General features: G+C 32.3%; 3 protein-coding genes and 1 long non-coding RNA gene across 4 annotated transcripts; 3 read left to right on the top strand and 1 right to left on the bottom strand.

The window, feature by feature from the left end:
• Positions 1-5,526: 5,526 nt before the first annotated feature.
• Positions 5,527-9,508, top strand: LOC131950349 (serine/threonine-protein phosphatase 6 regulatory ankyrin repeat subunit B-like). The gene is made up of 2 exons (XM_059312452.1): positions 5,527-9,388; positions 9,480-9,508. Exons 1-2 carry the CDS (start codon positions 5,527-5,529, stop codon positions 9,506-9,508), a joined length of 3,891 nt encoding a protein of 1,296 aa, XP_059168435.1.
• Positions 9,509-10,571: 1,063 nt separating this feature from the next.
• On the top strand, positions 10,572-11,432 carry LOC131950362 (uncharacterized). The gene is made up of 3 exons (XR_009388306.1): positions 10,572-10,658; positions 10,796-10,943; positions 11,318-11,432. It is a non-coding gene; the product is annotated as an uncharacterized LOC131950362 (long non-coding RNA).
• Positions 11,433-12,216: 784 nt separating this feature from the next.
• Positions 12,217-16,367, top strand: LOC131950348 (myb/SANT-like DNA-binding domain-containing protein 4). Its single transcript, XM_059312451.1, has 9 exons — positions 12,217-12,243; positions 12,343-12,448; positions 12,920-13,041; positions 13,569-13,773; positions 14,140-14,808; positions 14,939-15,004; positions 15,171-15,416; positions 15,863-15,902; positions 16,031-16,367. The coding sequence occupies exons 1-9, from the start codon at positions 12,217-12,219 to the stop codon at positions 16,365-16,367; spliced, it is 1,818 nt and encodes a 605-aa protein (XP_059168434.1).
• Positions 16,368-17,585: 1,218 nt separating this feature from the next.
• LOC131950347 (sonic hedgehog protein-like) lies at positions 17,586-18,341 on the bottom strand. Its single transcript, XM_059312450.1, has one exon. It carries the CDS (start codon positions 18,339-18,341, stop codon positions 17,586-17,588), a length of 756 nt encoding a protein of 251 aa, XP_059168433.1.
• Positions 18,342-25,047: the final 6,706 nt, after the last annotated feature.

The following is a 25,047-nucleotide window of genomic DNA, read 5'->3' as shown; positions in this document are numbered from 1 at the left end:
AATAATTGTTAAAATTGTTTGCCTTAATCATAACATAACTGACAATAAGGTTTAAATTATTACTATTATAATTCTACAAACGCAGCACCACCCAGTGTTAATTAAAAATTAAACACATAAGTATAAATGTTGCTGAGACAGATATTCTCAGTTTAAAAGTGTTGTATATATTCTTAGACGTGTGACCTCATTTTCTAAATCTGAGTTAGTTAAAGTTTCTGCCCAGAGTTCCAAAAATCTTAGTATTAGGTATCCTTTAATTAGGCGTTATACAGAGCGGGTAAGGGCGCTACTATATACAGCTGTAAAACTGCAACAAGCGCAACCGATTGCGCGTCTTTAAGTGCCGGGGCTTCCCTAAGAGCATTATGGAGCTTAAGTTATTTTCTTACAAAACTATGCACTAAAAACACGATGGGCAACAATATTTGTTGAATATATGGAATGAGGTGCATTATCCGTCGCCCCGATAGGAGGCGATTATGCTCCCCCGGCTCACCTGTGAGCACTATGAGCCTACATTAGTTTTAAATAGTAGTTTAAGCTATGAAAGCAATGTGTTACTACAGTCGCTCAATAAACCGAACAAGGCGTGTCCTCTGGCACTCCGTATGTTGCTATTTGGCTCCCCAGCCTTTCCAGTGGCACAATGCAACTTTTGTTAGTTTTTATCGGTGCGATAGATTATGGATAAGATGTAGTATTATTGTTGTTTACTAAATTGAATCAGGCGGGTCAGTTGGCGCTCCGGCACCGTCGATTAGGCGCCCCCGGCTATCTTATGAAGACTATGGCGCCTACTCTCGTTTTAAAGCACCCACACAATATTGTCACGGTGGTGCACTATATTCGATGATTAAATCGAGAAATGGACCATACGCTGTGCCCCAGCTAAGGTTTGATCATTGGCTCCAAAGAGCGCCCCGCTACGTCCTTGACGAAGTGTGTTCTACCTCACAATTAAAGACATTCGTTAACGCACACTCAAAGCTTTCATAAATTGTAGGTAAACTCGTGCGTCAACAACCTTGATCCAAGATCAGGCATTGTTTACATTTAAATAACTCAGTGTATTGTTAACGCATTGATGAAACACTCTTTTAATATTGCATAAGACCTTGGGAACGCACGGAACCGTCACGCTTGTTGTTCAAAGATAGTATGATTAAAATTTAATTAACTATGTTCCACTATTGTTGAGTTGTGTATAATAATTTAGTTTAAATTTTAATAAGGAAGGCGCAATGGCGCAGAGTGCAAAATTTAATTTTAATTCTGCCCAAGTGTGAGCTGCTATGCACCAAAAGTGATCCACCTGTCTTTTCTCACATGTTACATATCGTCAACGATATATTTAGAAAAGTGGTCAGGTGCCCGATCGGGCACTTCCCGGCGACGCAGGCGTTTCAAATTTGGCAGGCTCCTGTCTTGGGGCAATAGAACACGAGGTCCGTTGTTCAAGATGAGAGGGTCAAAACAAACCTTTACTAAACGTCGCCTTATATGAGCTATATATCAAAAATCTTGTTTGCCGTATGTAAAATCTGTCGATTCATTCAAAAAGAGCTAAAAGATTACCTTGAGTGCAATTCTCCTTTTATGAGCTTTATAAAGTAAACAACTTTTTTTCCTGACGACCCCACTTGAAATTTTGTGAAGTGGTATGAAAACACCTAGAATGTCAGAAAAAAATCGCCATAATATCTGAGAAAAAAAATGTAAAGTGAACAAAAATGAACAACCACATTTCCGTATATAATCTTTGTAATTTTTGTGAAAAACAGGGTAATTTTAACACAGATTTTATGGTAATTAACATATGTACATTTGTCTAATTTCTTGCATGCACGTCTATAGATGACTAGGCCGTAAGAAAAAAAAACAAACTGGTTGGTAGACTCAAAGCCCTCGACGAGTGCTAAAAATTGATCGTGTGTAAAATTATTTTTACATGAGCTAATTATAAAAATTAAATGTCAAACGATTTCCTTAATATTTTGTGAGGTCGTAGATCGACCATGGAAATTAACAAAAAAAAACTGTGTTCACGTCCGAAAAACCCCTTAGAGCGGTTATATTTGCCTAGATGTCGTATTTTCTTATATAAACAATTGTTTGTGAAAAAGTAAACAAAGATTGCGTTATTTGGCCTATGGATAAAGAAGGTAACTATATAAAGTTAAAATTTTTACATTTTTTAAATACTATTTTCAACAAAAACAGAAAAATACAAAGTATAGCAATTGTTTAAGTATGCATTTCGTTATAAATTAAGATATATATCGTAATTAAATTGTAAAAAATGAATAGCAAACGTTAATTTAATATAATTTAGATGTTTTACTTTTTAGAAACCTTTGCAGTTCTAATCACCTTGCAAGTAATAAGTTTGCAAATATCCCTTTTTTAGTAATGAAATTACAGTTTAAACTTAAGCACTCCAAATTATAGCCGATCACCAATAGATTTATCATTCCAATCATAAAATGCTTTTTGAGAAACTAAGCAAAGCTAGGCAATATGTCTAGTCATATTATATTTTAGAAGAAGCGGAGATAAAGGGAGATAATTGTATTATGTGTTGTGTGTCTATTAGGTTTAGCAAGCATAAGTGAACACACCCGACCTAAGCGATGTCGTATGTGCTTTCTTATATATTAAAAAAAATTATACATTTTTTTAGGTATGATTTGTTAGCAAATAAATACGTAGTGAGTTTATTTTTGTTTTCATTGTCAGATAGCAATTAAGACGGTTGGGTTGTCGCAAGAGAGTTAACAATGATGTGTTTGTCTTGGTTACCTTATAAAAACAAATTATGTATAATAATTAGGAAGTATTATAATAATTTCAACATCTTTCGCACAAAAAAGTCACATAATTACGAGTGATGCGTATATATTAATAACAAGAAACATACACGATGATTTGTTTGTTCCAATGTTAGCACTATAATTAAAAAAGAATTTCCTTTTTCGAACCTGAGGGTCCTCGGATTTTAAATGAGCTTAAATAACTATAATAAAATAGCCCTCGCAATAAGATGTAAGAAAAGATGCTAATGTTACAATGAACTATATGCTATTTTGAGTGCAACATCGTATGCTACTTCGTTAATAAAGTTTATGTGTATATTTATTACATTTGAGTTTATTAACGTCATACGAATTTGCGGGTAATAAGGGCGGGTTATTGAATTTCAAGAATTTAAAAACCACTTACTGAAAATGCATGTAAAATAAAATTGCAGATACATATTCGAGAAAAAATAACGTTTAGGAAATTCCATAGATTACCAAACGGGGAATCCCCATTCGATTTCTTTTTTAACTACCGGCCATTTCCTCAAAAACTAGTTAATGTTTAAACTGATGAACAATTTTTAAATATACAATACACACGGTATTCAACTATCAAGTAAGTATTTTTGAAAATTAGTTTTGAATTGATGTTTGTAATTTGAACGTCTCGTCATTTAAAGCTATGTATTCAGTGCATATATATATATATATATATATATATATATATATATATATATATATATATATATATATATATATATATATAATGCATTTGTATAAATGAAAATGTCTTGGGTGTTTACTTGTTTGTTTGTTTGTCTTTGATGTGATCGCCGTGAATTAAATTACTCTCGTGGGGAAAACCCCCAGTGTCTATTTTAGCACCTGATCCGTTGTCCGTTTATATGGTGGGCTACACACATGATTCGGTACAGATTGAATCAATGGTGAAAAACTATTGGATGAGCCTGTGCTCTCATGGCACGTGTAGGGCCATATGGAGTTTACTTTCATTGCTAATAGAGCAAATAACTAGGGTCATGGTGGTCAAATACGGGAGAAGGACGTTTTCCTGAAAGACACTTGCGGCTTTCGAGCTATGCGTCCCGTTCAGGCAGCATCCATTGGGGTATTTATCACATTCGGGCAAGTGTCGGTTATTATTAATTATTACAAATAATATTACACACAAAATATCTCACGGACTAAAGATCTCAAACAAATAACAGTCAATAAATAAATGTTCAGATCAACTAAAATCATCCAATACACTATTACAATTTTGCTGTGAGATATTTTGTCTAAGATCATTTGTCCATGATATCATTTGTCCTGATATATTTTGTCCAGGTATTTTTTGTCCGTGAGAACATTTGTCCTTGAAATAATTTGTCCTGAGATAATTTGTCCTGAGATCATTTGTCATGAGATCATTTTTCCGTGGGGTATTTTGTTTGAGATATTTTGTCTGAGATCATTTGTCCTGTGATTATCGCATTTACGCAAGTGTCCATTCAGTTATTTATCGTAATTTGGGCAGGTGTCCATTCGGGTATATAACGCATTCGGTCAAGTGTTGGTTCTGGCGTTTGTCTTATTCGGGAAAACATAAAAACTATTTATAGGATGAGTGACGGGAAAGTAACAAGTTTTCTTGTTTTACAATAGAGGTGCAGTTACACATAGTGTAAAAACTGCTGAACAACCGTTAACATTAGCCAACATCAAATTGCATATTACTTTTATAAAACACCATATAATGATTTTTATACAACCTAGTAGTATGACTGGAAGACTTTATCTGTTGATTTCTAACACTACAGTTGTAGAACTTACAATATCGACTTACGTGAATCAATAATAAGTCTATAATAACCAATTTGTTTCTTTGCTAAATAACTAAATTAAATGTTTATTGTAGCCTACTTTAGTTTGACATTTAAATTGTTTTTGCTATGCGACAGCCCTATAGCTAATTAGCTAGCATTTAAAAAAAAAACAAATAAAAATAAAGTAGCTTAACAATCGCAAAATAAAGTGCAAAATAGCTTTGGGTTGTACATTCAAAACACTGCTCTCTACTGATATTATTGACCAAAGAACACATTCAAGTTGTACAAACTTTTCTCATCAAAATAATAGAAGATTCGATTGATGTACAGTAGTACTTGCATAATTTGTCGAGTAAGACAAATTAAACGTTAATTGTATTCCTTTTCTTAGCTCACGTCAAAAATAATTTATTAGCTCTCCTCAGCCTAATTGGTATACTGTAGTTAGGTATTTGTTAGCAATAATATAATTGTGTTATTTGTTTACGTCTGTCGATGATTTGTACACTTGTATTGCTAGAATTGTAATAATTAAAAACTTTAAATTATTGCAGAATGTCGTCTTTTTAAATATGATTAAGTTTATTTTCTTTTTTAAATCTATTCAATTTCAGAATTGTTTTTTCATCAAAATGGATGCATCGGATAAACATACTTTACAGAAAATAAAAATAGCTATAAGTGTTCATAATTTAGTTTATCTTGAACAAGAAATTAGAAAAATAAAAAATGTAAAATCGCTGGAAAAAATTCGGTGCACTTTTGTTTTAACAGCGGGTAAAGGTAAATTGGATGTAATAAGGATATTACTTACACATGGAGTCAATGTAAACAGTAGAAACAACAAACGACAGACAGCGTTAATAAAAGCTTCAGAACGTGGACGTTTGGACATGGTTAAATTACTGCTGGAGCACAAGGCTGATGTGAACTTGATTGACTCAAACGACAAGACAGCCCTGTGTTATTCTGTAGAAAATGGTTTTGTTGAGATTGTAAAGCTGCTGGTAGACAATGACGCAGATGTTAATTATGCATCGTTTACTACACCACTACATGAGTCGTGTAAACGTGAAACTTTTGAACTTGTAAAAATGTTGGTAGAAGCTGGAGCTGATGTGAATAAAATAGATAAGTCTGGAGACTCCCCACTATGTATATCAGCTCAAAGGGGTAAAATAGACATAGTAATATTTTTAGTAGAAAATGGTGCGGACGTTAATATAGGTAAATCTCCTCCTCTATTTTATGCTTGTGACGAAGGTTATTTTGAAATAACAAAATATTTAGTAGACTCTGGAGCTGATGTGAATTTAAGGAATTCAGATGGAGAATCTGCGCTCGGTAAATCTGTTTTTAAAGGACACTTAGATATTGTGAAGATTTTACTAGAGAAAGGTGCCGATGTTAACTACACCGCAAGATCATTTGTAGAGCCGGCACTTTTAAAAGCAGTAAGTGAAGGTCACTTTAACATTGTAGAATTGTTACTTCAGTATGGCGCAAATGTCAACTATACATCTGGTACAACTGGAGAGACGGCCCTTTTGAATGCAGCAAGGAGAGGTCACTCTAACATTGTAGAATTGTTACTTCAGTATGGCGCTGATGTTAATAAAATTGACAAAGAAGGGAATAACGCGTTAATTGTATCATTACAAGGTGCACATGTAAAAACAGTTGAAATTTTAGTACAGTGTCAAATGAAAACATCAATTCTTAATGGCGGAATAAGTATAAACCAAACTAATAATATAGGACGGTCATCGTTCATGTTAGCTGCCATGAAAGGTTTGAATGAAATCGTTTTAGACATTAAAAAATACAGTGATTCTTCTGTGTTTGATGTCGATGGCAATAGAGCTTTCATGTTAGCGGCCATGAATGGCCACCTGGACATTGTAGAGCTACTGTATGACGGTACTGTGGATGCTAACTTTAAAGGACAAAACGCTCTTATGTTAGCAGCTATTGGTGGACATGCTACAGTTGTGGAGTGGCTGATTTCTAAAGGATTTGATGTCAACAAAACAGATCACCATGGTATCACAGCTCTAATGATGGCTGGTAAAAAGGAGGTTGTTGAGGTGTTGTTAAAACATGGAGCAGATGTTAACAAAACAGATCACCATGGTAACACAGCTCTAATGATGGCTGGTAAAAAGGAGGTTGTTGAGGTGTTGTTAAAACATGGAGCAGATGTTAACGTGAGGAACTGTGATGGAAGAAATGCACTGATGGAACTTTTGTCAAAGAATAAAAGTGACCTTCTAACAGCTCGCCTTCATCCACACTACAACTCAAATGAGGTTTCCAATGATACTTCACTAATGTTGGCTGTAAAAAATAATTCATCGGAGAGTGTCAAACTACTCCTTGCCAACAGTAATGTTAACGTTAATGATGTAGGCAATGATGGGAATTCCGCGCTTATGTTGGCTTTACAGATGGAGACACCTGAACATGAATGGTCATACATTAAAGCTCAACGAACTGATATAATACAAGAACTACTTCATCACGGCATTGACGTCAACCATGTCAACAACAACAAAACCTCGGTGCTCATGTTGGCTGTACAGAAGAGATTTATACCAGCAGGGGTTGATAGGGATATTGACATGGGGGATATTGAAGGGAAGACGGCGTTAATGTATGCTGTAGAAACATGGTTTAATAAAGATGTAGTGCGGCAATTGTTGGAACATCACAAGGCTGATGTTAACGTTGTTGATAACAAGGGGAAGACGGCGTTGATGTATGCTGTAGAAAGATACTATTGTAAAGACGTAGTGCGGCAATTACTGCAACATCACAAGGCTAATGTTAACGTTGTTGATAATGAAGGGAAGACGGCGTTAATGTATGCTGTAGAAACCAGGGGAAATGATGATGTAGTGCGGCAATTGCTGGAACATCACATGGCTGATGTTAACGTTGTTGATAATGAAGGGAAGACGGCGTTAATGTATGCTGTAGAAACCAGGGGTAATGATGATGTAGTGCGGCAATTGCTGGAACATCACATGGCTAATGTTAACCTTGTTGATAATGAAGGGAAGACGGCGTTAATGTATGCTGTACAAAGATACAATTGTAAAGATGTAGTACGGCAATTGCTGGAACATCACATGACTGATGTTAACGTTGTTGATAATGCAGGAGAAACAGCGCTAATAAAAGCTGTTAAAAATGATAAAGGAGATAACGTCAGGATCCTGTTGGAGCATAAAGCTGACATTTACATACAAGACAAACAAGGTCGGACGGCGTTAATGTGGGCTGCTAAAGCAAACTTTAGTAGTCTTTTTATGACCAAATTATTACTAGAGACTACACCATCAAACCAAAGCACACACCAGGTCAGTTGTCATATGTCAGCTTTAGATCAAACAGACAATAAAAGAAGAACAGCTTTCATGTGGGCTACTAAACGTTGTGACTTAGAAGTCATGGAATATTTGTTGGAAAGAGGAGTTTGTGTTTCACAGATTGATGCTGCAGTGAAGAAAATACTGATAACAGCAATAACAAGAAATACATATTATAGTGGTTTTAAACTAACTGCATCTGGAATCAATTTTATTTTGAATTTTGCATCAGAATACCCAAATATATTGGAGCAAATTTTGACTAAATCAAAAAACCTAACATATTTTGATCTTGTGGATAAAGATAGTAATACATTACTTATGTTGTATGCAAAAAATAGCCCACTTAGATATGGCAGTTGCAATAACAAACTCCTTCTTAAAATAAAACAAGATGTAAACGCAGTAAACAAATATAAAAAAACAGCTTTAATGATAGCTTTAGAAAACAGAAACTACGAGTTTATAGAACGAGTCTGTAAACTTTATAAAGAAGATGATGTTGTGTGTCCTAAAGGTAGAACGTTACTTATGATGGCGGCACAAGCTTGTTTAGTTGACACGGTGAAATATTTGGTCAGTAAGGGGTCGAAGGTCAACCAGGTTGACAAGAAACAGAGAACAGCACTCATGTATGTTTCATATTTTAAACCTGTACCTTATCAGAATAAAGACAACACGTTTGAACTAATAGAATATCTGTTAGTTCAAGATGCGGATGTTAATGTTTCTGATTACAAACATGAAACTATGTTAATAAAAATTTTGAAAAAAAAAGTCGAGGAAAATGTTTGGCCTATCATCGAACATTTGCTAGACAAAAATGCACAAGCAAATGTCATAGACCGAGATGGCAGGTCTCCACTTATGATAGCAATTATACAATTAGGTCTGATAAATCAACGACGAAACAATGGATTTACGTATAAAAACATACAACAGATTATTAAACAGCTCACTCATGTAGTGCATATCTTGATAAACAAAGCTAATGGCGTCAATACAACAGACAACAACGGTAATACAGCTCTAATGCTGGCATCTAAATACGGGTTGAACAATGTGGTCCAGGTTTTAATAAAGAAGACAGACGACATCAATAGGGTCAACAAAAAAGGTCAAACAGCTTATGACCTGGCACTAAAGAATGGACATTACAGTGTCGTACAGACTTTGGTAGAAAACAAAGCAAATGTTAAAACTAACGATATTTTAGAATTTACCTCAGTTTTTTCTGGTTTACACAATTTACATCAAAGATCGTTTTTTTTAAATAACGGAACTCGTGAAATAGAATTATGGACAGCTTTTCTCAATGAGTTGTATCTACAGTCAGCTTTAGCCACAAATAGAGGAGAAAACCCGACATGTCATGATTATACTGGTGAGTGTAAACATTTTAAATCCAAAATAAATATTATCATTTTCATTTCCTTATTCGTTATTAATTGTATTATTAAAGATAAATTGCTCAGAAACTATAACCTATTACATGTCAACCTGATTTTTTGGATGTACTTCCATATTCCATCGAAGAACATTCTTCTAGCCAGCAGTATTAAAATTGTGGAGTTTGCTCTCCTAGAGGGGATATTGTCCCAATCTAGCGATCTAGTCTAACTGGAGTTTTGAAATCGTGACTATTAGCGTTATCAATCATATGCTCTTTCGCCCGACGACGCCCTCCTCTAACATTTTATAATATTTAGATAAAACTCACACTGATAAAATATAAAGTGGTAATTAATTTATGTCGGACTTTCGGTTTTGAGATAGAAACATTACTCTAAAATTTAAACAATAATGCTATCACAATTAAAATTTCTGCCATTAATCGAGAAACTGACATCAACTGTACATGTACATTTGGCCTTATAATATATTGTTGGTTTCTTAAGTTTATACTAGATTTAAAACAACATTAGTTTTCGTAAATGATATTAAATAACTGATATTTAGGGTTTATAACAATATTACTAGAATACCAGAATACATTTAAACTAGGAAACCAGAGTTATAGACCAATGTGTACATTTATAAAAAGATAGATAACTAAACGTTTTAACCACCTATTGTTTTTTACCCACTGGTAAATTACATTTTCCAAAGTCGTTATACATGTCACCGTCAAATTTACAAACATGGCAGTCTATTTTGCACATTAATTTGGAGACAATTAGAAACTAAATACTGTTTTATACTTAGCGTGTTATTATTTTCAAAATACCGCTATAATAAATGAGCATATTATTTACAAACCAGCAGGTTTAAATAAATTTACAAGTTATACGGCTCGTGATCTTGTTCAAAAAAGTAATTCAAGGTAAGTTGTTTTAAATTTTTGTGTAGGATTTGTGAAGGAAATCTTTAATTTTAAGGGTTGTATTTTAATATGTTTGCATAACTACACGTATTTTCTTTTTAGTTTTATTGTTTAGAGATTGCGACTTTTACTGAGTTCTATACTTTCATCATACTTTAAATTATGTTCGACAATTGTCACAAACATAACTATATAGCTATATGAATTTCCGATTTTGAAAAATTTAAAAGAGCAACACATCAGAAATTGAGCATGTCTGTAAATAATTTTAAAATATTTTCCATATTACAGGATAATTAATTTCAAAGAATTACTAAACAAGATTTACGAGGTATTCAATGAAAATTTATATTTCACAATTTTAATTCAAATACGTAAAATGTTTTGTATCGCCAGTATGTTGTATTATGAAAGCAAAACAGAAATTTACTTATGTACATCTAAATGTATGATATATTTACTGTTTAGCCAGGAGCTGAAATAATTTGTGATGTCCTAAACAGAACAAGAGAACACTTCAAAGACGACTGTATTTCTGTCTCTAGTCTAATAAGGATGTTGTTTTTAGATATTGTAAGACATGGAAATCTAAAGGAACATGTTTCCTTTTATGCAGGTACAGCATTTTTTGCACTATATATATATATATATATATATATATATATATATATATATATATATATATATATATATATGTATATATCTATATATATATATATATATTCTTTTACATTATCACTAATACATTATGTGGCTACTACCTCTGCCAATAGTGATGTTATCAATGTGTTATTGAAATGTACATAAATCATTCTTTTACTTCTAACAAAACATATGTTATAGTTTGTGTTCTTATAAAATTCATCGAACTAAATCACTTTACTAATGTATAAATGTTTGGGAAAAATTTAATGATATATCATAGAAATATTTTTCTTAAATACATTGCAATTAAAAATGTGTAACTGAAATGTTCCTATTCTGATGCAGATGCTTTAACAGATCTCTTTAATAAAGCTCAGACAATGCATTCCACCACACAAAGTTTTATTCTAATGACGGGTTTAAGCATCGTTGAATTGTACATGAAATCAAATTTGGCGTTTTCAGAGGTAATTACAATTTGTATTTGCTTAAAGACGCATATTTTATTGTAGAAATAAAAGTGCAAAGATAAATATCATACTTCATTATAAATCGAAACATTTGTTTTTTTACTAACTAATCATATTTGTTTCTTTGAACTTGACACAGTGTGTTGCAAAGAAAAGAATAGTAGGCATCTTTATCAGAGCTTTTAAAGAGTTTCTTAACTGCGAGGTACGTCAAGGTTTGACCTATCTGTTTTAGAGGGACAAAAGAGTGAGAGAGGAAGAGTAGAAATTCTGTCAAAAGAATCAAGTTTTGATTAGAACACTCAAAAAAGATACTCAGCAAATTTACATTTAATAGACTATGTCCTATGATATACACTATCATCCTTTAAAAAAAAATTAAAATTAGTTTCATATATTTTAATTAACATCCCATGAAAAAGTAGTGCTAATTAAAAAAAAACTTGTATATTTTGGCTGTTTTCATACCTTGTTATTCTGGCTCAAACATATCACCTTAAAATTTCAACTCTTATTAATCTATATTTTAAAGTGTTTCTAAAAATTCACGATTTTTGAAAACGTTTTTCATCAATTCTCTTGACCTGGGAAACTTTATTCTAAGCAACATAATATTTTCTATTTTTCCCGAGTTTTGCGTTGTAGAACACGTAAATATAATCGACCTGAATACAAGTTAAATGATTATTAATATTTTGCAGGTCAACGTGATTTATCATTTTGTAAAAAGAATGTTAAATATTTTAGCAAATCTCTCAATACATTTAGAATGAGATGAAAGAGAAACAGTTTTGCAGGTTGGTTTGTTCATAATCAGAAGGTTATTTTATATTATTTTAAAAAAATACAATTTTGTTAATATATTTATAATAATATTTTAAAATATAATATTTTTTTCAGGCTATTGAGTATTTACCAGCAACTCATGACATCAATGATCAGATTTTATTAAAGAAAATTAACATTCTGTTGCGAGACAATAAAGCAACTGTCAGATTCACAACAGGTAAGCTGACGGAAGAAGTGACTCATTTCGCAGTAGCTATAATTTTAAAAAATTCTGTATTGACAGTCCATACATTTTGCGTTCTGCAATTAAACAAAACATAAACATAAAATATATTTCAAATATATTTCGACTCACATTGTAGAGGTTACGACCACTAACTCGAAAATTCTGAGTTCAGATACTGGGATTGAGACTTGCAATGTTTACACAGCCCTAAGAGACACCAGACTCAAGTTTGGTAAAAATGGCGGCCATGTGTGGTATTAGCCACATTGCCGATGTTGTTGCAAGAGATAAACTCTATTTCATATGCCCCAAATGTCTTCAGCACGAACGAGGAAAACAAGATGATGATTGATAATGTTTTCTCTAAGTCAATACAGTTTAATTTTAAATTTAATTGATACGTCTTGGCCTTGTGTAATTAATTTCTAAACAATAGCAGAGATATACATTGTTTAATTTCAGATGAAATACAACTGGTTATGAAGAAATTAAAAGAAGCTTGTGTTTATCAGAGAAAAGAAAAGTTTCAATATTTAATGCAGGACCTGACATTATTCTGTGTAAATGACAACAATATTAGTCTGGTAAGTTGGACAGAGACAAGCTCAACTTACAATCACCATATGTATTTTGCTCGTTACAGTAGTGTAGGATGGGTTTAATAATGAAAATATTTTTTTTTTTTTGCAAATTGACTGATCAAGTTGCTAATCACTCAACATTCGTATCAAAAAGACAAAAGACATAATTTGATCAAAATAATGTTTTACTTTGCAGCTGTTTAATCAATTAACTAGCAACAAATATATTTTATTTGAGCAGTATGCAAATAATAAAGTTCCTTCATTTTCTTACTTAATACGTGCAAAATAATTGTAATTACATTGTTTTCAAAAAGGACATTTAAAAACTTACTGTCATCAGGGCACATAATTTTAAACGTGATCAACATGCGTATTTTTAATTAACAGTATTGTGTTATTTCTGATGATTTTTCATAAACATTAATATGTATTATAAAAGTAACAAATATCATAAAAATCATATTTCGATTATAGGCTACATATAAACGATTCTATATCAAATGAAAGCTATCTGTTTTATGTTTCAGATTTGCTCATACATAAGTCTAAAATGTTTACGTTATGCACAAACAACACTAAAAGACGAATTGCTTATGCTGATTAGCAAACTTATGTCAAACATAGAGTTCATGCACAAAATAGCAGGGGATGAAAGGCTTATGGGAAAAAATGGATTTGATAAATCATTAAAAAAAGAAATTAAAAAGAAAAGCAGAGAATTTTTTATACATGGTAAGCTAAATCTAAAATGGTCAACTGATTTGTTGTATTGGTGATTGCGTATAGCGAATTATGTATTATACATCACATTGAAAGTTATATAGCCTGATATAAGAACATCTAAAACTCTATATAAAAACATCTTTCAAGTTTTCTTTCGAATTAATGATTCAATATTTCTAGCTTTGGAGAAATGTAGGCTATAATATTTGTTTAAATGTTATGTAAAATTTAGTTTAACTTATTAATATACTTTTTAAATGTATGTCTGAATAATATTACTTCTCATTTCATATTACGTCTAAACGACAAATTTATATTTTAGGTTGTGTAAATTATATATTTATCACGTTAATCTATTTAAACAAAATTAACTAGGAAAAACAAACGAAGAAAAGATGAGTAAATGCCAAAAATCAAGTTCTGGTGATGGCAGCCGTAAAGTCGATTCGATAAGCATAGATTTAATAAAAGTTGACAAAACAACACGAAGAAAAGTCAATAAAGAGCATGCGGCTCAAAGTGGGTTATCAAGTGCCAGTAAAAGCAGCACAAACTCAAGGCGTACTGTAAACTGGTCTATAGAAGAAAAATCTGACCTTCTTGTGATGGTAAATGAACACAGAGACAAAATAGAATCCAAGAAACGTGATAAAACGACTAGAGCTTGGAGACAAGAAGCCTGGGAAAACATCGCAACACAATTTAAAAGTCAGCATCCAACATTTACCCATCTCAAAACACAAGGTATTATAGAACAATACCAAAGACTAAAAAGTCAGGTTAAAAAACAGCTGACACAACAAAACGTGTCTACAGTCAGTGGTGAGACCGGCATTGACAAGTCAATAGTGAAACTCATGTGTGATATATGTCATGAGGAATTTAAGGAAGTCATGCCTGCATATCAACATAATGAAGAAATGACATCAGTAGAGCATGATGATGGAAATACTGATATTGCAGAGAATGAAAACAATGAAGAGGATTACATAGATGTCACCGAACATCAGGAAAATGCTGAAGTAAATGAATTGGAAATAGCAGGCAAGTACAAAAACTATTGACAATTTTATAAAGTTATATTGTGTATATATTAACGACAAATGTATGTGTGTGCTTGTGTTTAAAATAATATTGATGATAGCAGTTCATGACTATAATGAAATCATTGTAGCTGATGACGACATGGAAGTGACAGAACATGAACATTATAGGACTGAACAACACATTTACAGAGAAGGTATGATTTTTTTTTTAAATCAATTAAGAGAACTAGATATGAAATAACTTGAATTTGAATCGATTATTGAAATTATATCAAGATATACTTAAATTATATATATTGAAATGAAAATAAAAATAAAAGAAGTTAAATTGAAGATGCATTTATATTTTTTTCCATGAAGATAACCCGGACACACACTTCTCCGCAATTGACTCGAATTACATTTCGGAGTTACCACCCCTTACACCATACTACAGCACCAGTCCCGTACATTCCCTGTCTCATCAAATGCCCGAACAAACTACATCGTTATACCATGGGCAGGAAAATGTACAAACGTATTCAAGTTCAGTTTTAGAGAATAACTTACAAGAAGAAATAACCACACATCCAAATAGTCACGATTTTCAAGTTGACATCATCGCTGGTAGGTAAAACGCAATAAGTTTGGCTTTATAAATAGATATAAATGTAATATAGTATTGTCACTTAGACAAGGATTATAGAATTATTTAGCTATTTGGTATTGGGATTGAGCCGTTTAAAATGTATATTCTTTTGATTCCGAAAGTGTGCTTTAGAGACGCAATATAGTTTGAACGTATGAATGATTTCCCCAAAGTAAAAACTACCCAAATGTCAGCTGTAAGAATGGTCAATTTTCGATTACTCGAAATAATGATAGTATATTGAGTAAAGAAAATAATAAAATCATTTAACGCTGCAGATTAATCTATGTAAATGTATATATATATATATATATATATATATATATATATATATATATATATATATATATATATATATATATATATATATATATATATATAATATTTCTGTGAAGTATTTTTAAAATTACGTGTCTCTTTCTAGAACAAACAGACTATTCGTCGCACCGACTGCCTACAGCAAGGTAATTATATTGTTAATGAACTTAACAATACAGTTGATGGATAAATAAAACACTTTAAATATAAAACATGTTTAGCCTTTCATATTAATGTAATAAATTCAACTACATTCATCTACGCATTGTTTCAGACAACAAAAAAACCGTCAAACTGTAGTATCTAGACCTAATCTTAAAAGGAAGATAATGCCTTATATAAGATCACAAGCTTCAAAACGAAAGCTCGAACAAGAGGAAATCAAATTAAAAAGAGAAAAACAACAAGAGGAACTGAAGTTGGCCAGGGAGAAACAAGCTGAAGAAATAAGGATGGCCAGAGAAAAACACGAGATGGAGATGGAAATGTTGCGGTTAAAAAAACAATGTCTGGAACGTCAGTTACAACAGGCGGGTAACACATCTGGCATCTTTACATCATCACAAAATGTGTTGGATGGTGACGGTGCAAGTTACTTGTCACTACAGTAAAAATTTAAAATGGTGTAATATTTGCCCGAATGATAAAAATACACATTTCCAGCCATTTATGAAAACAGTTAACATTTTCTGGTTAAATTATACATTATGATTTTAGACCGTCTTTTTTAAAATGACAATATATTAAACAATTTTACTTTTTACATTTCAATAAAATCAATGAACTTTGCTATAATAATTTCTTTTTTTCGGCTGAACGAACTATGTTTGCAAACATGCATAATACAATGAACCTATAATTCTCATCCATCTTGTATTTAGAAAAAGTTAAATTTTGGTTATTGTTACCTCGTTTTTGTTTTTCTTTTTCGTTTTGTTTAACAAGCACCAGAACCGCTAGCTTTTTATTTATCTATAATAATAATACAAATAAACTTAATACACATTTTTTGTTAAATATGTTTATTGTGAAAACCAGATTATAGAAACGTGTGCTCTCAATGATATATTTTTAAATGTGATAGTTGGGTTTTTTAAAAATAATTAACATTTACAAAATTAGCAGCCGATCCCGAAAAGGTGAATTTATAGTTATAAAAAATATATTTTAAAATGTAGTTTATTATTATGTTGTTTATAAATTCAAAAGCTGGCTTTTAAATGTTTGGGTTTTTACTTTTGATTTTATACTTTTATTGATTTAGTAAGTATTATGTACACTCAATGTATCATACACAAAAATATATAATTTTGAAATGTTCCTATAAAGATGTTTTGAAACTCAAATAAAAACCATGGATTTTTTATTTTTACATTTTTCATTGAAACTTAATATGGTTTTAACAAAAATGTCAGTACTTAATTTCAAATTTTAAGTTAAAAAGTGTAATAATCATATGTGTATTATGTAATAAAATATTAATTGTTGTATAATTAAAAACGTTTAACTTCATATTACTATGCTATTACATGTTTACATGTTTTGTTAATACACAACGTAATTAGTAAATTATATTAATCATTAATGTATTTGGAAAAATTAGGATTAAAAATATGAATAAATATCAAAAAAGTATGTAAAATTCAAATGTTTAAATTTTAATTAAATCTTTGAATTCACAGTTTCGACTTTATGTCTATTTTTCCTTTACATACAACCGCGTGCTTAATTTTGATTTTTCGTAATTTTGAATGTCGCAGTCTTCCATTTAGTAACTATGCATTCAATTATAAGTATGCATGTCAATTCTCATTCATCGTTTCTTGTTATCAAAACAGTTTTAATGCCCTCTGTCTTTCCTTAGTGATCTTCTTACCGTACCATAACACTGTCACGGCCAGGTGAGCTATCTTTGGTACCGGCTGTGTGTCTGACACACCACAGACACGTCTCACCAGAGATGGTGACACACGGTACAAACACCTGATTGGTGACACCATCCTGTGACACACGTCATGTGGCAGCACATCGATGTAGCAGGAGGCCACGACACCGTCCACCACAATGGTGCCGCTTCTGGTGAAAGGTGCATACAGACCTCTGTCCACTCTGTACGTGACGTCAGCCACGCTTGACCAGACGAATCCCAGCTCAGATTTTGTTAGAATTTCATCTCCGAGTGAGACAGTTTTGGCGGTGACAAAACTTTCCGTGTCGTTTTTCTTACAGAGAATTAGATGTTCTGGTGAGATAGTTATTTGATGAGACTCTGTGTGGACGACGACAAATTTCGACACGGCGTTTCCTTGTTTATGTCCGAACATGTAGATCTCATCATAGACAAAACCCTTTTTCTTATCGAATGCTAAAACTTTCATTCCTGGCGATAGATTCTCTACTAACTCTTTCCGTCCGTTTTCAAGGAGGACAGACGAACCTTTAGGAAAACAGTTTTTCTCCTCAACGTCTAAAGCAACCAAATGATCAATGTGACAAATGTCTTTCAATACTTCATGCAAGCACTGGATTAGGTGTCCCACACATTGCACTTGTTTTGTGAATGACTTTCCTAATGTTGAGTACATCCCGTGCTCTCTAATTACGGCATCAAGACATTTTTGTAACGATTGGATTTTACTATTGTTTTCTGGCTCCCCAAGCACACAGTATGTGTTTTTAATTTGCTCTATTATTTTCTCATCGATTGGCTTGTCTTGTTTTAATTGACGTAGATATGTATACATTTCATCGCAGTTTGTTCGAAAGGTATTATCTCCGTTTTCTGAAAAGCCTTTCTTTATGAGCAAGTTAGAACGTGTTTTCTTTGCTAGTTCAAATAAGAAACTGCTGAAAACTTTGCCACCTAGTTTGTTAATATAATGAAATAATAAGACTCTCTGTTCTATTTTAACTATTGGGTCTGCCGTTTTGTTTTCAAACAAACTACATCTTTCCCCACATTCTTCTAGAGGATCTTTAAAGAATTTCTCTGATTTTAGCCATTACTTATTGGTGTGTCACCATTCTCCTTGCATGCATCTCCTTTTGTGATAACAATGATGCCGTAATTAGCAAATACATCTTTGCCCAACATTATCTTTAGCACTTGTACGCATCGTTTTTCTTCAGCAGTTAAACGCATTCCGAACGAAAATATCAGAAGTAAGACACGAAAACCTTCAGGACATTTTGCTATAGCTTGACTGAATTCCCTACTTAGAGTAGCAGCAGCTGAATAAATACCCGAGCTTGTTACAAAAACCCCTGGCATGTCAACAATAGTTACTTCCCTTCCATCCAGCGTTTTTGAGTTCACCATCGCATTCTTGGTCACTCCATTCAATTCTCCACCAGCAGGGAAATAACTACCGTCTAAAATACTGACTGCGACAAATTTGCGAATGGACATTTGCCCAAATGAAACAAATGGCCAAAAAATATACGTTTGCTCGAATGTCGTTTACCCGATTGGGCAACGCCTGATAAAAAAAAAAACGAAAAAAACTACTTTAAGAATTAAAATATTTTAAAAAGTAATGATTTTGTTTCGCCTTGAGTTAAGATGCAAATTAAAAAAAAACTGTTGATTTTTAATGTTTGTTTACAGTTCAATTACTTAATTACGTGATTGATTAAATACATTTTTCAAATTGTGTAATTAATTGAGTCACAACATGAACAATCAAATGTTAAGATTGACAGTAAAAGAAAAAGAAAAAAAAAACTTTAAATGATCGTACCAATCTATATGCAATTGAATAACGTCAAGATGAGTCTTACAATGTTTCAATTTAAAATTTAACCCACATTTTGTGGTTGCATTTTCTACTTCAAAATATTTAGTATATATCTGTGCTAAAACTCTGTTTTGTAAGAAAAAGCGTGTGCGTATAATTCAGTTATAAAATATTCAGTCTTTATAAAAATGCATATAAAAAATAAAATTATAATAATATCGTTTGACTGTTATGACGTCATTCAAAACATCGACTGGCGAAACATAACACATTTGCTTACACAACGACTAACACTTGCACAAATAACACTAATACATGCACATAACACTTACACTTGCACATAATACTAAAACTTGCAAAAACACCACATTAACACTTGAACATACCAGAATACTTATGACTTAAACGCCCATATGCACATGCACATTCGCATGCACATGCACACGCACACACTTACAGGACGTCAATTTAAATTATTGTATTAGCTTTTAATAAGACATGTACACGATTACTTATTGAATCCTTAATGTCAACTACTGCCAATGTGTTACTTTTTGTTTTATGATCAATTTTAAAGTGCATTTGATGTATGTGATTGAAAACAGTTAAATATAATTAAATGATACCCTTACATTTCACCTGCCGCTGCAATAGTAATAACCATAACCCTGAACGTAATTGTTTTTTTTTTGTACCTTTAACAAAAACTACAATTTCAATAACATCAGACCTTATGTCTGACTTTTCATTTCATAGGCTATTGCTCGTTCTTAATTTTTGCCATGTATTAAAATAAATGATTGGGGTCGGCGTGGTAAAGCTCGTGGTTGCTAAACCGAAATGTCTCGAGTACGAACCCTCGGTAGATGAGGCTCGTTAGCTGGGAACAACCACTCTTCTAGGAGAGACAACTCCCAAATCAAACAACTGCTTACTTGTAGTTTGTTCTTGGTTGGACAAAGGCTATGGAAGCAAATTAAAAAAGAAAAGCAGGCTGAAATCAGAGTCAATGGCCTCAATGGCGCATAACCAGTGGACACGTAATCCTTAATTGTGTTGGAGGCGTGCTCGAGTCGGCAAAGCTCATGGTTGATAAATTCGAAAGAAGTCTCGAGTTCAAACCCTCTGGCAGATAAGGCTCGATCCCTCCCAACACTAAAAATTAAGAACGAAGAAGAAGAAGAAGAAATTAAATGATAACATGTGATTATAAAATAGTATTATAAGTAAATCACTTTGAAGTTGTGTTTATGTTGTGCATGAACCATACAACAATTAAAGAGACAAAGTGACCGCTCATAAATGCGAAACAGACGGAGTATATCACATATGATTATTAAAATGTATGAGTTTTAAAGGACACACAAAATAGAAAAAATATAGTTGATGTATAAACGTTTTCGTTTTCTTTCAGAAATGCAATTTTAAAAAAAAAGTTTCATATTAGTTGAAAAGCAACAAGAAAAATAAAATAAAAATTCAGACAAGGGCGAGCTTTCAAGATGGGATTTGTTAATAGGATATATGCATTGTTTCCTTAACTACATTCTATTAAAATAATGCTTTACTTTTGTTTGATCTGTCAGTTTAATTTTGAAAGATTCAATAATACATTTTGTTTAATTATTTTTTAAGTTGTTAAATTAATTACGTATTTTCACAGAAGTAATATAATTTCCTTTTAGCAATAATTTACTTTTATTTTCTACATACAGTTTTAAACTATTAAACATACATAACATTAAAACGAGCATGCGTCTTCTAGTCATAGAGTGTATCAAACATGAAAATCTCGAGTTACATTCAAAAGGTTAAGTTTATATGACATTGCGAAATCCACCAACTTCTGATTGGTAGGCCTTCCTCAAGTTCAAGTTGCAAAAATCTGCTGGACAGAGAGCACCAACAGTTTTTTCGTGACCAAAAGTCCAGCAGTCTGGAATGGTAAACATTGGTTGTGAATGCGTATCCTTGAGAGGTTGTGTGTGTCATATAAAGTATTAATGTTACATAAGGTCTTTCTTAACATGAAACAATCAATTTTCTCAATATACTTGTTGTTTCATGCATGATTTTACTATTATAGTTATGCTTATTAATACATTCTGCGTGACAACACCGGACAGTGGTAGTGTATTTGAACGTGGTTGTGTGTGTTCATTAACCTTAATAACGGTTTAACGTGTTCATTTAAAAAAGTCTAGTGACATTTATGCGCAATTTCCTTATGTTATCTAAAAATAGCTCTGACGTATAATGCTGGGGTGCGTTCAAGCTAGAAGAACGATCGGTTTGTAGGTGTTTATGTAATTTTAAAATTTGTGACCGAACGAGAGGATATTTTTGAAAGCTTTCTTTGGCAATATTGTTCTAAATTATGGCAGAAATCGATTGGTACATGTTTCAAGTCGCTAAGTTGTCTGGTTGCCGAGATATGGGCCAAAAACTGCATTTTTCGAGGTCTTTTGGCTTTTCCTGGAAATCCATGAAAGAAACCCGGAATTTTTATGGCCTATGTTTATTCTCGTAACTTGCTTAACATAATTGCTTTTGGAACTAGTCATCGATATTGCTTCGTTAAGGAGGAGATACGACTTAAAGCCCGGACACACATTCATACATCCATACATTCATCCATCCATTCCAGAAATGACGAGTTAATAAACGCAATTCTCCAGAATGGAAATTGCGCTAAAAAAATATAAATACTCTCTTTGCAGTCGTTTTAATGCAAACATTTAAGTATACATTTTGTTGTTTTGACACAAGCTGTTGTAATGTAACTACATTAGACCAATGTATACTATATTTGCTTATACATTTTCATTTATTACGAATTTATCAACCATGAGTTTTGCCGACTCGACCAGACTTCCATCACAATTAAGAATTACGTGTCCACTGGTAATGCGCCATTGAGGCCAATGACTCTGACACAGCCTGCTTTTCATTTTGGATTACATTTACATTTAAGCTATGCATGTTTGTGTATGGAATTTGTTTAACCATTTTTATGATCAGATTTAATTTATTTCAACCGATTATATTTTAAAGGTTCTCAAGTAGGCGACAGTAATGCACTGAAAAAGCTAAAGTACTTAAATAAGTCTTGCATCTTTATTTCTTACAAATGAACGTACACTGTGTAAGGTACTAGATTCGATTCAGAACTGTTTTTATTTACTTAGATATTAATCAGTCATACATTAAGTCTTCACATACTTACGATTTGTGGTTAATAGTACACACTTTTTAGTAGCCTTTTTCTTGTCGTGTAAAATTAATGAGATCTTTGTCGAAATAGGTCGTAGTCTAGTCGTGTTTGGCGAAGTAGAACTTTTCTTATTGTGTTAAGTGTATTAGTTCTTTTTTTGCTTTGTCGTGTAAGAAAATTAAGGTTTTTGTCTTGTCGTTTTAGGCGAAGAAGTTTTTAGTCTGCTGGTATTAGGTGAACGATGTCTTTGTCTCGACGCTAAAGAATGTACTCGTCGTCAGGTTAGGTAATAAAGGGTCTTTCATTGTCGACATAGTGATCAAAATATGCCTAGCGTTAACAATTATTTGAAAGTCAAAGCATAAAATAGGCTCATAATATAAACCTAAAAAGTGTCTTACATGTGGAAATTATACAGTAAGGAAGATATAAGTAACTAGGTATATTAAAACAATGTCAAAATTTATATTTTTTTCTAAATAAACATATTAAAAATATTTAAGAAAATATTACACAAAAAAAATTAGTCGGCTTTTTGTGATGAACAAGAAAACTAAGCAAACCTTACAATGCAGCAGCTGAATTATGAAAATACACTGTAATAAACTGTAATAAAATGTGATTAATAAAAGAACACAAGTTGTTCCTACTTGCTCTCAAAAGGGAATTCCCCGATCGCAGAAAACCTCTAGCCCAAGAACTTAATGAGGTAGTACTTGAAGGTGGCTACACACCTTGCTTTATTTCAGGACTTGACGCCATAACAGTAACCCGATTTGCTTCAAGTGTTCATAGTTATTAAAACTAATTAAGACCTTCAAGTTATTCGAACCCGTGAATATAATTTAAATTAGCAGGAAAATGTATTTTGTTTTTAAAATATACGAGACCACGGAGAAAAACGATTAAGGTGAGAATTTATTGAATCTTCACATATTTAGAGATTGAACCACCTTAGGGATTCTAAGTAGGCACGGTAATACACTGCGATGTGAGTGAAAAGCTTATGGACTTAAATAAGTCTAGCATTTATTATTATTAGTAAGGTAGTCTCGATTCGGCAGTTTTTATTCCAAACTGCTTAGATATTAAACAAGCTTTCAAAATATTACAACATTGAAATTAGACTTTTTAAAAATATCTGACATTATCTATTGCTCTATTGATTTTACTAAATTTAGATTAAGATTAAATTTTACAACAAAGTTGCTTTTAAATTTACTTTTTACAAATAATCATTATGCGAGCAGCGATTATTGTTCCAATTATTAAAAGGTGTACTTACCATTAACAAATATCATATAAATAAAACAATCACCATTTGTCCAATTATAAATAGCCAGAGGTGTACTTAGGGGATGGTGGGTGGGGCAGTCGTCACGGGGGCCCCGGGCATCGTCCTTAAAAATACTAAAAATATAATTTTTCGCTGCTTTACTAAATTATATACCATCAAAGTTAAACACAAATAGACTGTTACTCGTTTTTACGGGCTTATGCAACTAATTCTACATCAAATTATGTGACAACAACATAAAAACCATTAAATTGATAAATGACTGATTAAAATGCCCCGGACCTTTCTTAACTATAGGGTGGGGCGCTTTTTTGCGAATAACTATGTAAAGGATGGAGGAAGGTTGGTCTAGCTTATCGATCCTCTATTATTGAGACGAGTTACGAATTAGAAAAGTTAAGATAAGAATGCATTTTTCTCTTAGCAATCGATCACGTTGAACTACTATTTGCTATACGTATGTACTTGAAAAACCATTTCAGTTATTTTGAAGTACAAATAAATCAGAAACAAATAAAATTAAAATAATAATTTAATATAGGCCTACTGCGAAATTAATGTACACAATTTAAGAGAACTATTTTTAAGTTTTGAATTTTAAGGATCCGAACAGGTAGGCCTTTGTACCATTTCTAATGGAGCGTGACTATAACACGCTTGAGTAGCTGTAAATGCTGTGTTATAGTGTATATTCGGTTTAGCCCTGATCCTGTTTCCTAAAAAAATCTATATATTGATTAGATAAAAGAAAACTTAAGTTTGGCATATACAAAGACACAAACACATAGAATATTAAGAGACTAGTATTATTATATCTAGTATAATTATTATATAATAATTGTCGTGAAGTGACGGTATCATCTTGGTAGTGTAGTAGATCATGTTTGTTATGGAAATTTAAGAAACTGACCTAGTTACGCAACAAGTGAGATTAACGTTTTGTGGAGACAGATGACACACGTTTTAGAATCCCTTTTCTTGTCGTGTTAAATAAATGAGGTCTTTGTCTTTTCTCATTAGGTGAAGTAGATCGTTGTCTCGTC

This window comes from Physella acuta, unplaced genomic scaffold (genome assembly GCF_028476545.2).
Source record: "Physella acuta isolate Inbredline_101_S28 unplaced genomic scaffold, ASM2847654v3 ptg000756l, whole genome shotgun sequence".
NCBI lineage: Eukaryota > Metazoa > Mollusca > Gastropoda > Physidae > Physella > Physella acuta.
The sequence above is the reverse complement of the archived record's forward strand: the minus strand, read 5'-3'. Positions and strand labels throughout refer to the sequence as shown.